General features: G+C 45.3%; 1 protein-coding gene across 4 annotated transcripts in view; it reads right to left on the reverse strand.

The window, feature by feature from the left end:
- The window catches only part of ATG2B (autophagy related 2B), a 77,290-nt gene that overhangs the window by 62,687 nt on the left and 1,025 nt on the right, over nucleotides 1–13,578 (reverse strand). For all 4 annotated transcript variants that reach the window (XR_016226916.1, XM_089322816.1, XM_089322815.1 and 1 more), the window contains exons 2-4: nucleotides 4,940–5,102; nucleotides 1,915–2,067; nucleotides 258–360 (exon numbers count right to left, since the gene is read on the reverse strand). Coding sequence is in view for 3 of the 4 variants with exons in the window: in XM_089322816.1 (XP_089178942.1) it covers nucleotides 258–360; nucleotides 1,915–2,067; nucleotides 4,940–5,102 (419 nt within the window). In the remaining variant the exon portion in view is untranslated. The remainder of the gene's footprint in view (nucleotides 1–257; nucleotides 361–1,914; nucleotides 2,068–4,939; nucleotides 5,103–13,578) is intronic.

A 13,578-nucleotide genomic window follows, 5' to 3' on the forward strand; every position in this document is an offset into this window, starting at 1 on the left:
GGGAGGGCAGTGGAGGATGGTCTGAGTGCTTGGGCCCCTGCACCCACATGGGAGACCAGGAAGAAGCACCTGGCTCCTGGCTTCAGATCAGCGCAGCACCGGCCGTAGCAGCCATTTGGGGAGTGAGCCTATGGAGGGAAGACCTTTCTTTCTGTCTCTCACTGTCTATAACTCTACCTGTCAAATGAATTAAATAATAATAATAATAATGTGACAGTTACAATAGTGTCATCTGTTTTAGAGATAAGAATTCTTACCTTTCTATTCGAATTTCAAGTGCAGTTCCAGTTTTAGAATTTTCTGGCACATGTTCAATTCTCAAAACAGTGTCTATAAAAGTGACTTTCACTCTTCTTAGTACTAGATTGAAAACATAATCATCAGTGTAAGAGACTATACAAAGTAAAAACTTCTAAAGAAGTAAATCCTATTAAGGAAACTAATGATCAAACTAATAAGTTTGATAAGCACTTACAAAACAAAGAAACCAAACTTCTTTCCTTTAAAACCCCCAAATTCTGAGTTTTGCAATAAATAGTTTGCCTCACTGAGCACTTCCCCATTCAACACACAATTAGAGTAAAGACTGAAACTAATTGGGGCCATTGCTGTGGCACAGCAAATAAAAACGCCGCCTGCAATGCCGGCATCCCATGTGGACACCAGTTCAAGACTCGGCTGTTCCACTTCTGATCCAGCTCTCTGATACGGCCTGGGAAAGCAGTGGAAGATAGCTCAAGTCCTTGGTTCCCTGCACCAGCATGGGAGACCTAGAAGAAGCTCCTGACTCCTGGCTTCGGATCAGCGCAGCTCTGGCTGTTGTGGCCAATTGGGGAGTAAACCAGTGGATAAAAGACCTCTCTCTCTTTGCCTCTCCTTCTCTCTCTCTGTAAATCTGACTTTCAAATAAATAAATAAATCTTAAAAAAAAAAAAGATTAAAGCTAACTGTTAAAGTCTAATCCCTTGATAATAAATAAAACAAAAGAGAAACTAGGATACAGAAGAAATTTGCAATTAAATTCAATGTTTATAATAACTCCAATTCTAAACTTCTGAAGTGAGAACAGCAATTTTTTCAGAAATCACCACAATGCAAACTGGATACACAGCAGACTTCTTGAATGACAAATGCCCTAAACAGCACTCTGGCCTCAGAATCAGCCCTTAAGGCATTCAGATCCGGCTAAAAAGCCCATAAGAGCATTTCAGGCATGGAAAGCCAAGACACTGTGGCAAAAAATGACCTAAATTAAAGATCTCTGTGAGTGAGATCCCAGTGGAAAGAAGGGGCCATCAAAGAAGGAGGTAGGTACCTTTCTCTGAAGGGAGGAGAAAACTTCCACTTTGATTATGGCCTTGTCTAAATAAGGTTGGAGTCTGTGAACTCAAGAGGCTTCCATAGCCTTGGCAGCTCATGACAAGAGCCTCGGGTGATTACTGACGTCATAAATAAGAGTGTCAATTGTTAAATCAACACCAGGAGTCACTGTGCACTTACTCCCCATGTAGCATCTCTGTCCTTAATGTGCTGTACTATGTGAATTAACGGTAAAACTAGTACTCAAACAGTACTTTATACTTTGTGTGTCTGTGTGGGTGCAAACTGTTGAAATCTTTACTTAGTATAAGTTGATCTTCTGTATATAAATATAATTAAAAATGAATCTTAATGAAGAATGGGATGGGAGAGGGAGTAGGAGATGAGATGGTTTGCTGGTGGGAGGGTGGTTATGGGGGGAAGAACCGCTATACTCCCAAAGTTGTATCTTTGAAATTTATATTAAATGAAAGTTTTCTATAAAAAAAAAAATCACCCCCAATGGACTTGCCTTAAACAAGCAATTTTGTTGAATAAAAGTACTAAGTTATTAAATAAGATCTTAAATTTTGAAAATGCTCAATAGAGTCAAACCTGTTTCAATGGTTTCAGCAAACTTCTCAAGTCCTTCAAAGGGCTGGGATCCTTCTCCTTGTTCATCAGTTAGTTTCTGGCTGAGACATTCTTTTGCCAACTGCATACTGCTGGTCATGAAACTTGACCAATACATGGGCTCAGAACCAGTTGCTGCAGAAATTAAAGATTAATCCTAAACGACTTCTCAGAGTTGCGATTTCTCAAAACAACATCTTTCAAACATAAATTATTAATCCCTATAAGACTTTTACCATTATGGTGCCACCCATAGAAACAATATCCTAGAAATGGCTCTTGAGTTTTAAGAATCACCTATAATAACCGAGAAAAAAAAAAAAAAAAAAAACCACAGATCACAAAAAAAAGTCCAGTATTCTCCTTACATTATATTTTTACTGAATATTACTACATGTACTCATTCAACAAGTATTAATAGGCATTTTCCACATGCATGGTTCTATTCTAAATATGATACAGCAAGAGTCAGCAGATACTTTCTACACAAAGTCAGACAGTTAATATTTTGGACTTTGTAGGCCATATGGTCCACATCACAAACAATCAACTCTCCAACTCCAGTGCAAAAGCAGATGTAAAGAATAAATAAGTGGCACAGGCATTGTGGCATGGTGGGTAAAGCCACCATCTCTGATGCTGGCATCCCATAGGAGTGCCAGTTAGAGCCCTGCATGCTCAGCTTCCAATCCAGCTCCCTGCTAACATGCTTGGAAAAGCAACAGAGAATGGCCTAAGTGCTTGAGCCCCTGCACCCATGTGGGAGACCTAAAAGATCAGATCAGCCCACCTCTGGCCGTTGCAGGCATCTGAGGAGTGAACCAGTGGATGGAAGACTTTTCTCTCTGTCCCTCTGTCTGTCTGTCTATAACTCTACCTCTTAAACAAATAAATAAAATCTTAAAAAAAAGTAGTAGTCAACTACTGAATGTCAACAAAAAACATTACGAAGCTAAAAGAAGAGTTTAATTCTTCTAGTGGAAGGAATTAACAAGAAATGTGGCAGAGGTAGCAGGAGACATAGGATTTGGAAACTAGCATAAACGCAGATAAAATAGATGAGCATTCCTGGAGGAAGAAACACATGAACTGCAAAAAATTTTTTCCATGTCTTACCTCGTAAGAAAATTCAACCACATGTTCTTATCTTTTTCAAAACAAAATGATAGAGATTACTAGAATTATTCCCTTCCAAAATGGAGTTCAAAAGCCCATCTGATGGAATATTTTAAAAGAGAAAAAATTTTGTGGCTGATGCTGTGGCATAGTAGGTTATGCTTCCACCTGCAACACTGACATCACATATACGCACCGGTTCAAGTCCTGGCTGCTCCACTTCCAATCAGGCTCCCTGCTAATGGCCTGGGAAAGCCATGGTTTAGGTTTCCTGAACCCACGTGGGAGACTAGGAAGAAGCTCCAGGCTCCTGGAGTTACATCGGTTCAACTCTGGCCATTGCGGCCATTTGGGGAGTGAACCAACAGTGGAAGACCTCTTTGTCTCTCCCTCTCTCTGTAACTGGTGCCTCTCAAATAAATAAATCTTAAAAAACAAGTGGAAAAATTTTAAAGTTTGACTTTTCCACAGGAAAGCATGTCTATCCATAGTGGTTAAAAGATAATATATTATTGGAGTCAGCGCCTGCAGCGCTGGTTTGAGACTCAGTTGCTCCACTTCCAATCCAGCTCTCTGCTATGGTCTCAGAAAGCAATGGAAGATGGCCCAAATCCGTGGGCCCCTGCACCTGCATGGGAAACCCAGAAGAAGCTCCTGACTCCTGGCTTCAGATCAGCACAGCTCTGGCCGCTGCGGCCATCTGGGGAGTGAACCAGTGGATGGAAGACCTCTGCCTCTCTGTAACTCTGCCTTTCAAATAAATAATAAATAAATCTTTTTTGAAATATATAATATATTCTTGTAAATTAAATACCAGATTATTAAAAAGAATTCCCAAGCATGTATTATCAATATTCAAAATATAAATTACTATAATTCTATTAAGCATAGTGTAAGTTTTGGTGTTTCGGGGCAGGCGTTTGGCCCAGTGGCTAAGATGCCCATATCGGGGTCAGTGCTGTGACTCAGTGGCTTAAAGCCGCAGGCTGCAGCACTGGCATCCCATATGGGCACCAGTTAGGGCCCCAGCTGCTCCACTTCCAATCCAGCTCCCTGCTAATGAGCCTGGGAAAGCAGCAGAGGATGGCCAAAGTGCTTGGGCCCCTGCGCCCTTGTGGGAGACCCAGATGAAGCTCCTGGCTCTGGCCTGGCCCAGCCCTGGTCATTGTGGCCATTTGGGGAGTGAACCAGTAGATAACAGATCTCTCTCTCTCTCTCTCTCTCTCTCTGTCTCTCCTTATCTCTCTCTGTAATTCCACCTCTCAAATAAATAAATCTTAAAAAAAAAAAATGTCCATATTATCTATCAGGGTGCCCGGTTTCCAGTAACCTAACTTTTTCAATTCCATATAACTGTCTGCCAGTCTTTTCCCTACAAGTAGGTATTCTACTATAAAGAGAATTCCCTTCTCCCTGCCCCCGTAGATGCCTATGTATCCATATCAGTATGGAATGAGGGTTTTTCTGGAATGTTGATGATTCATGACTGTTGTCATCCTTTTTAGATTCAAACCATCTGACCTGTCCAGCGTGAGCCCTTTCAAGCCCAGTGCTTTGTCCCTTTAACATTACCCCCCTAGTTCTGAAGCATTCCTCCTTGCTTCTGGCACAATACTCTGAATCTTTAAAAACACAAGGTATCAGCTACCTGCACACACCAAATCATCTATAGAGTAACCTTCCTACGAATAAACATAGAGAAAAAAACTCTAAGTGTATGATCACAGACATTCTACACAGAGCCAAGTCCTAATATCTTACCAACCAAAAATCTCACAAGTACAGTGCAAGATAACACATCAGATCAAAAATGAATTTAATGTTAATTGGGCTGCTTTCCCAATCGCCGCAGGATTAAGAATGAAGTAAATCAGGCACGGGACACACCTACCTAGGCGCGGTCTCGGCCGGAAGACCATCTCTAAGCCCTTCACTTCCAGGGCACAGTTATCCTGCAGCAAGGAGCCCCATGGCACCGACAGAGAGATGGACTGGATGAATCCTTCTGTGACTTCTAAAGGCGCATCAGCCGACTCCAAGATTTCATTGAGGCTCTACAGAGAACAACAGAGTTCACTCTGAGATCACAGCACCAAGAACACAAATGCATTAACTAATTCGGAGACATCGAATGTGCACACGCTCTGTGTCAGGCACAAGGGGTAAAGAGAGCAGAGCCACCACAAGGTTGAGTCCGGTTCACATTATGCTTACAGGAGAAGTGACGTGAAAGGCACAGGTAATTAAAGTGTAGTGAGCTGTACAACCGAGGAAACACGCTGTGCTATTTGAGCTAGTGATAGAACCTAGCTGGAGATTCAAGGCAGGGATCTGAGGAAGTGTTGTTTTAAGCTCAGACCACACAACTGAAAAGCAGTTCACCAGGTAAAGTGACCAGGACGGAGAAGCACACGTTTGAGATATGAGTATTTGAAAAAGAAATGCAGCATAGGCAGAAGAGCCAGAAATAAGGCTAAGAAGACTGAGAGACAGTAGGATCCAAAGAGCCTGTACTTGACATTGAAGAATCAGCCATACACCTTGAGAGCAATGGGAGAACTTCAGGCAAGGGCACCACATGAGATTCAAACTTTTAGTGAGGCTCCCCTGCTGCCATGTAGAGAATGAACTGGAAAAAAGCAAAACTGGGTATTTTCATCTAGGGCTCCGAAGAGCCATCTGGGCTATGGCTGCAGACAGGCACAGAGCAGGGGCAGGTCCTGGCCTGTGCTCGGGCGGCCCACATCCCACCCTGCAGCACCTGGGCTGGATGCCAGGCTGGGACTCCTGACTCCAGCTTCTTGCTAATGCAGACCGTGGGCGACAGCAGGACTGGCTTAGGTGACTGGGTTTCTTCTACTAATGTGGGTGACCTGGTTTCTGGCTTCAGCCCCAGCCCAGCCTCAGTCACTGAAGGCATTTAGGAAGTGAACAGGTGGATGGGGGAGTGCTCTCGCCCCATGCGCTCGCTTGCTGCTCTCTCTCTCAAATTAACTAACCAGAGAGAGTAACTGACACAACAGAGGCCAGGACAGCCTCTGGGGACTTGCAACACAGAATGGCGGGAGACCTCAGACAGAGCCCTAAGAAACATCAACATTGAAAACATGTATTAACGGTGCTGGTGCTGTGGCGTAGTGGGTAGAGCCGTGGCCTCCAGTGCCAGCATCAAGTCCCAGCTGCTCCACTTCCGATCCAGCTCTCTGCCATGGCCTGGGAAAGCAGTAGAAGATGGACCAAGTCCTTGGGCCCCTGCACCCACACAGGAGACCTGGAGAAAGCTCCTGGCTCCTGGCTTCGGATCGGCCCAGCCCCAGCCGTTGCGGCCATCTGGGGAGTGACCCAGTGGATGGAAGATCGATCTCTCTGTCTGCCTCTCTGTAACTCTGCCTTTCAAATAAATAAATAAATATCTTTTTTAAAAAATGGGTTAAGAAAAAGGAGCTTGCAAAGTACACCACAGAGAAAAGCAGAGAAATGCAAGCAAGTCCGACAGAGCACAATGTCCCAGAAAGTCGAGACGAGAAGTCAAGGGCACTAAAATCCCAATCAGACTGCGACAGAAAGAAGGACAATTATCTGATTTCTTTTTCCACTTATCATGTACTTTTTATCAAATGCCAGCTTATAAGTAAGGTACTATATGCAAAGTTGCAGATCTTCGTCTACTCCCTAACACAAACAGTGCATTTTGGATTGGCTCCTGTTTTATAATCAGAGATCCTATTTTTAAAAGGCTTTCTTGCGGTCACAGACGTGGTGCAGTGGGTTAAGCAGCACCTTATGACACCCTGTTCTAGTCCTGGCTGCTCCACTTCCGATCCAGCTCCCTGCCAATGTGCCCGAGGAAGGCATCAGAACACGGCCCAAGTACTCGGGCTCCTAACACCTAGGTGGGAGACTAGCATGTTGAGTTCCTGGATGCTGGCTCCAGCTGGGCCCAGATCCACCCGTCAGGGCCATCTGGGGAGTGAACCAGCAGATCAAAGACGTCTCTGTCTCTTCCTCTCTGTTATTCTGCATTCCAAATAAATAAATAAGTCTTTTAAAAAAAAAAGTTTCCTTCACACTGAGGTATTTGTATCCTAAAGACTTTCCACGGAGTATAAAGATATAGATGGCTCTAAGGCATAAACATCCAGATGTTTGGAAATATAGCTTTTCCTAAACTGAGAGAAGCAAGCACAGTGGTCTGGTCTCCTGTCCCCTAGTATCTGTACAACTTCTGTCCTCCCATTTAGTCAAAAAAGCCATTTCTTTTTTCCTTCCCAACCCCCTACCCCCTGTACAGTCCGAAGGCACAAAAACCTCCAGGCAAGGTTATCAGCATATTTTCTGGTCTTTTCCTATCTCACAGATGTTTTTTATTTCGGCACAACACAGAAATTCACATCAGTGGTTTTGTTACTGCAAAATCCTTCCATTCTCATCTTCCCCTTTATGACGTTAGCATTTCTCAAGCTTGCATCTATTTGTAAAATTGAAAACAAACGTGTGCTGAGCCCTAATGAATTTCAGTTAAGTTTATTTATCTATAGATGCATGAGGGGAAAACAACCCATCCATATCATTAAGAAATTTATTTCCAATAAAAGTTATTATGTTTTATGATCAAAATGTACATGTTGGGGCCAGCACTGTGGTGCAGCAGATTAAGAAACAGCCTGCAGCAGTGGCATCTCCTGTGGGTACCAGTTTAAGTCCCGGCTGTTCCACTTCCAATCTAGCGCCCTGCTAAAGCTCCTGGGAAAGAAGTGGAGAATGGCCCAGGTATTTGGGCCCCAGCACCCAACTGGGAGACCTGGAAGAAGCTCCTGGCTCCTGGCTTCAGCTTGGCCAAGCCCTGGTGTTGCAGTCATTTGGAGAGTGAATCTGCAGATGGAAGACTCTCTGTCTGTCCTTCTCTTTTTCTTTTCTTTTCTTTTTTTTTTTTTTTTTTTTTGGACAGGCAGAGTGGACAGTGAGAGAGAGAGACAGAGAGAAAGGTCTTCCTTTGCCGTTGGTTCACCCTCCAATGGCCGCCGCGGCTGGCACGCTGCGGCCGGCACGCCGCGCTGATCCGATGGCAGGAGCCAGGTACTTATCCTGGTCTCCCATGGGGTACAGGGCCCAAGCACTTGGGCCATCCTCCACTGTCTTCCCGGGCCACAGCAGAGAGCTGGCCTGGAAGAGGGGCAACTGGGACAGAATCCGGCGCCCTGACCGGGACTAGAACCCGGTGTGCCAGCACCGCAAGGCGGAGGATTAGCCTAGTGAGCCACGGTGCCGGCCTAACTCTCTCCTTCTCTTTAACTCTGCCTTTCTAATAAATAAACGAATCTTTTAAAAAAAAAAAAAAAGGATATATGTGTTTATATTGTTTTGATCAACTGCATACTTACAATGATTGTAACAACAACATAATCTAGAAAAAAATTCTTAACACCCACAGGGGATGCTGGCACCACAGATGGCAACCCTGCCCACTCACTATGCCACAGCACCAGTCCCACAAGAAATTTTTAATGTGATGGTTTCAATGATATAAATGTCTTTTTCTTTTAATCTTTCATTTATTTTTTTTTTTTTTTTTTTTTTTTTTTTTTTTTTTTTAGACAGGCAGAGTGGACAGTGAGAGAGAGAGACAGAGAGAGAAAGGTCTTCCTTTGCCGCTGGTTCACCCTCCAATGGCCGCCGCTGCAGCCGGCGCACCGCGCTGATCCTGGCAGGAGCCAGGAGCCAGGTGCTTTTCCTGGTCTCCCATGGGGTGCAGGGCCCAAGCACCTGGGCCATCCTCCACTGCACTCCCTGGCCATAGCAGAGAGCTGGCCTGGAAGAGGGGCAACCGGGACAGAATCCGGCGCCCCAACCGGGACTAGAACCCGGTGTGCCGGCGCCGCAAGGTGGAGGATTAGCCTATTGAGCCACGGCGCCGGCTCTTAATCTTTCATTTATTTGAAAGGCAGAGCAACAGGCATAGATACACACATGTGGGCACGCACACACACACACACACACACACACAGCCTACGAGCACACACGCTTCCATGCAGTGGTTCATTCCCCTAATGCCTGCAATAGATAGCGCTCAGCCAGGCAAAAGCCAGGAGCCCAGGACTCAGTTTGGATCTTCCATGTGGGTGGCAGAGACCCAAGTACTTGGGCCATCTCTTGCTGCCTTGCAGGGTGACATTAGAAACTGGGATTGGAAGTCGAGCTGAGATGTGAACCCAGGCACTCTGATACAGGATGCAGGCCCCCAAACAGGATCTCAACCTTTGTACAAATGCCCACCTCTGTGTAAATGTCTTAACTGCAGAGAAATGACTGCATTATCAATAAAGACAAGCAAAAAATATATAAAAATATAGAATAGTACAGAGGAAATAGAATGGACATGAGTCCAATGGAAAAACATCCAATGTTAAACTTCCAACAATCAATGGGGTGCTTGGTCATGCACTTTTAAATGGATAATGATCTCTTGTTTTTTAAGATTTATTTATTTATTTGAGAGGTAGAGTTACAGACAGAGAGAGGGAGAGACAGGAGGGTCTTCCATCTGGGGGTTCACTCCGCAAATGGCCTCAACGGCCAGAGTAGGGCCGATCCGAAGCCAGGAGCTTCTTCTGGGTCTCCCACATGAGTGCAGGGGTCCAAGTACTTGGGCCATCTTCCACTGCTTTCCCAGGCCATTAGCAGAGATCAGAAGAGGAGCAGCCGGGGCACAAACTAGTACTCATCTGGGATGCTGGGACCACAGGCAGAGACAGCCCACTATGCCACAGCGTTGGGCAGGAACCAGTGCCCATATGGGATGCTGGCGCCACAGGCTGAGACACACCATTATTAATTAAACGAAGGCATCAGAACTCAAGGAGAGGGGCCAGCACTGTGGCACAGTGGGTTAGCGCCCCGGCCTGAGGCGCTGGCATCCCATACTGGCGCTGGGTTTGAGACCCGGCTATTCCACTTCCAATCCAGCTCTCTGCTATGGCCTGGGGAAAGCAGTAGAAGATGGCCCAAATCCTTGGGCCCTTGCACCCGCATGGGAGACCCAGAAGAAGTCCTGGTTCCTGGCTCCTGGCTTCAGATTGGTGCAGCTCCGGCCGTTGCGGCCATCTGGGGAGTGAACCAACAGATGGAAGACCTCTCTCTATGTCTCTACTTCTCTCTGTAACTCTTTCAAATAAATAAAATAAATCTTTAAAAAAAAAAAAGAACTCAAGGAGAGATACAAATAGAGCAGAAAAAATTGCAAGAGCTGAGTTATATTAGCATTTAATTAGCACCTACTACACACAGGACACTATATTCTATTTAATGATTATGTTATTGCAGTAAGTCGTCACTATAGCCCTCTGAATTAGGTAGGTTTGTGCCCATTTTTCAGTTCAGACACACAAGGATCAAAAAATTTAAGTAATTTGCAAAAAGTCTTTAATCACTGTAGGAAAAAACTATAAAGATAAATATGTACTCACAATAGAAGATTTTGCAGGACGCTATGTAAAATCATGTGCTAACACACCATAACTCAAAAATGTAGTTCTGGAGCTGAGAGTTGGCTTCTACAACAAGCTTTGAAAATTCTATGAAAAACTCCATCCCTCTATTACGAGTGGTTTACAAAATGCAGTCAAGGGCCACATGCATCAGAATCTCTTAAAGAGAACACACATTGCTGATTTCTAGAACCAAAACCACAAGTCCGCGTGTTAGCAAATTCCTAGGTGAACCCAGTGCTGTCTGTCCAGCTCAGGTTTCTTCAGTCTTTTAAGGCAGAGCGGTGTACAAAATGAATACAGGAGCTGGGAAGACCTTGGGCTTCAAATCTTGCCACGCTGGTCACTAATACTAAGCCTGAGCAAGTTACTCAATCTTGTGGTAAAAAGGAAACGTTAGTACTGCCATACGGGTGCCGGTTTGTGTCCCAGCTACTCACTTCCGGCTCAGCTCTCTACTAACTGCGTGGTAAAAGCAGCAGAAGATGGTCCAAGTATCTGGGCCCCTGACACCCACATGGGAGACCCAGAAGAAGCTCCTGGCTCCTGGCTTCGGCCTGGCCCAGGCCTGGCTGTTGCAGCTATCAGGGGAGTGAACCAGCAGATGGAAAATCTCTCTCTCTCTGTAATTGTGACTTGACTTCCAAATAAGTAAATAAACCTATGGGGGGAAAAAAAAGGCCATGTATATGTATAGGCCCTGGCATCCTCATTCAGGCTGTTCCTGTATGGGGACTGGTACACAGAGATGACGAGCAGTTACACAGAGCAGGAGTCAGAATGGTGCTCTCAGCCAGACACCCCATTTCAGCACACCGGAGCTTCCCTCCCTGTGCCCTCTGCACAGTAAAACCAGGTCTTTCAGCAACAGCTTTGTTGAGAGACAATGCATGACAAAAACATTCTGGTTTCCTGATTTTTGATAGCCAAGTAGTTAAGAGTTAAATTTAGAGACAATTGTTTTCCTTTTACATAGAGAAAAGTCTCAGAAGTCCCAACAATGAATGTGATGACAAAAATAACTATCAGTAGTACATGCTACCTGGCAGATATCCCCCAAAATAAAACAAAACACACTTAGTCTGCCTTTTCAAAATAAAGATACACTTTAATAAAGAGTAAGAAAGTAACTGCTTGGACTAGGAGGAGAACATTTTGAAAGCCTGCATTTGGAAATGGATTTGGAACTGTATTTGGCAAGGTTGCTCCTTGAATTTGTTGCTGGAAACAGTGTCTACTGAAAACACTGTCAGTTTTTCCTACAATCATTATCTACAGAGGTTACAAAACATCTGAACACATGGAGACTATCCCGACCAACCTAAAAGTCTGCTCGACAACTTTTAAAAATAGGTTTTATTAATTTGCAAAAATAAGCAACTGAGATCAGAAAAGGCAACGTGATTGCCGACTTCACACTCCACATAACTGACAGTTAAGGACTGAAACGTTAGTAAGGTAGCCAATGAAGTAATTATTCCATCAGGATGTATGCATCGGCACAGGTATCTTTTCTCAGTCATGAAAGTCTTTAGAATCAAGTGTCAAAGGAACTGAATTTAGAATCAGAATTCTGAATGGTTACATGTAAGTGTCATGTCAAGATTTACCTTACTCATCCACAAAGGGGCCAGCACTGTGGCGTAGAGGGTTAAGCCGCAGCCTGCAGTGCTGGCATCCCATATGGGTGCCGGTTCGAGTCCTGGCTGCTCTACTTCCAATCCGGACCCCTGCTAGTGTGCCTGGGAAAGCAGTGGAAGATGGCCCAAGTCTCTGCGCCCCTGCACCTACGTGGGAGACCCGAAATAAGCTTCTGGTATCAGCCTGGCACAGCCTTGGCCGTTGCGGCCATTTGGGGGAACGAACCAGCAGATGGGCGATCTCTCTCTCTTCCTCTAACTCTGCCTTTCAAATAAATAAAATATTTTTTTTAAGATTTATTTATTTATTTGAAAGAGTTACACAAAGAGAGAAGGAGAGGCAGAGAGAGAGGTCTTCCATCCAGTGGTTCACTCCCCAGTTGGCCGCAATGGCTGGAGCTGCACCGATCCTAAGCCAGGAGCCAGGAGCTTCTTCCAGGTCTCCCAAGTGGGTGCAGGGGCCCAGGGACTTGGGCCATCTTCTACTGCTCTCCCAGGCCATAGCAGAGAACTGGATCGGAAGTGGAGCAGCCGGGACCTGAACCTGCACCCATATGGGATGCCGGCACCTCAGGCCAGGGCGTTATCCACTGTGTCACAGTGCCGGCCCCTCAAATAAATAAAATATTTTTTAAAAAATCATCAACACGGCACTCCAATTTAAATAAATAAATCATCAGCAGCAAATGCTGCTGTCACTAGATGCTTCGATGTCTTCATGCCAGTTGACATAACCCTGTCCTCAAGAACAGAACAATCCTCAGGTTAAGTTTCGTTATTTATTTAGCCAACAGTCCAGACGTCAAACTATAAAAATCAAACAAGACTACCTCTGATTTCCATTGGAGCAAGTAAAATCACGCGAATGAGGACCCAGCAAACTGCGGCCACACAGGGGCTCAACACACGCGAGCCGTGTGACGGGAACAAAGGAAGCCAGGGCTAGGACCCGGACAAGCTGGAATCCTCGCTGTGCCCTGCTTTGTGACTCACGGCAAGCAGAACGGCTCCACCTGTACAGAGCCAACGCTCACCTTCTGAGTTAGTGTGAAGTCATCAGAATTGATGCACTCGAAGCCTCCACCACCGAAAACCACAACCACGCATTTCATAAGCACCCAGCCACCCCCTTAACCCGATCCGTTCAAACTTCCAAACGTATAGTCTTGGGTTGTTAATTCAACATCCATCCGAATCCCTGGCTCCAAGGAAGAACCACAGCAGTGGACACTGACAGAGTACCAGGCATTAGCGCTTACGGAAAGCGGCTGGGCCCATCGCGGCGGCCTGCGGTGCCCCGGGACCCTTCCCACCTGCAAGCCCTCCCCTCGCTGATACAGTCACATCTCAGCCCGGAGCAGGGAGGCTACAGCGCTCAGTTAGCAGGGGAGGAGCCGCTGCGGTCC

This window comes from Oryctolagus cuniculus, chromosome 20 (assembly GCF_051225735.1).
Source record: "Oryctolagus cuniculus isolate XC-2025 breed Fujian yellow rabbit chromosome 20, ASM5122573v1, whole genome shotgun sequence".
Lineage (NCBI taxonomy): Eukaryota > Metazoa > Chordata > Mammalia > Lagomorpha > Leporidae > Oryctolagus > Oryctolagus cuniculus.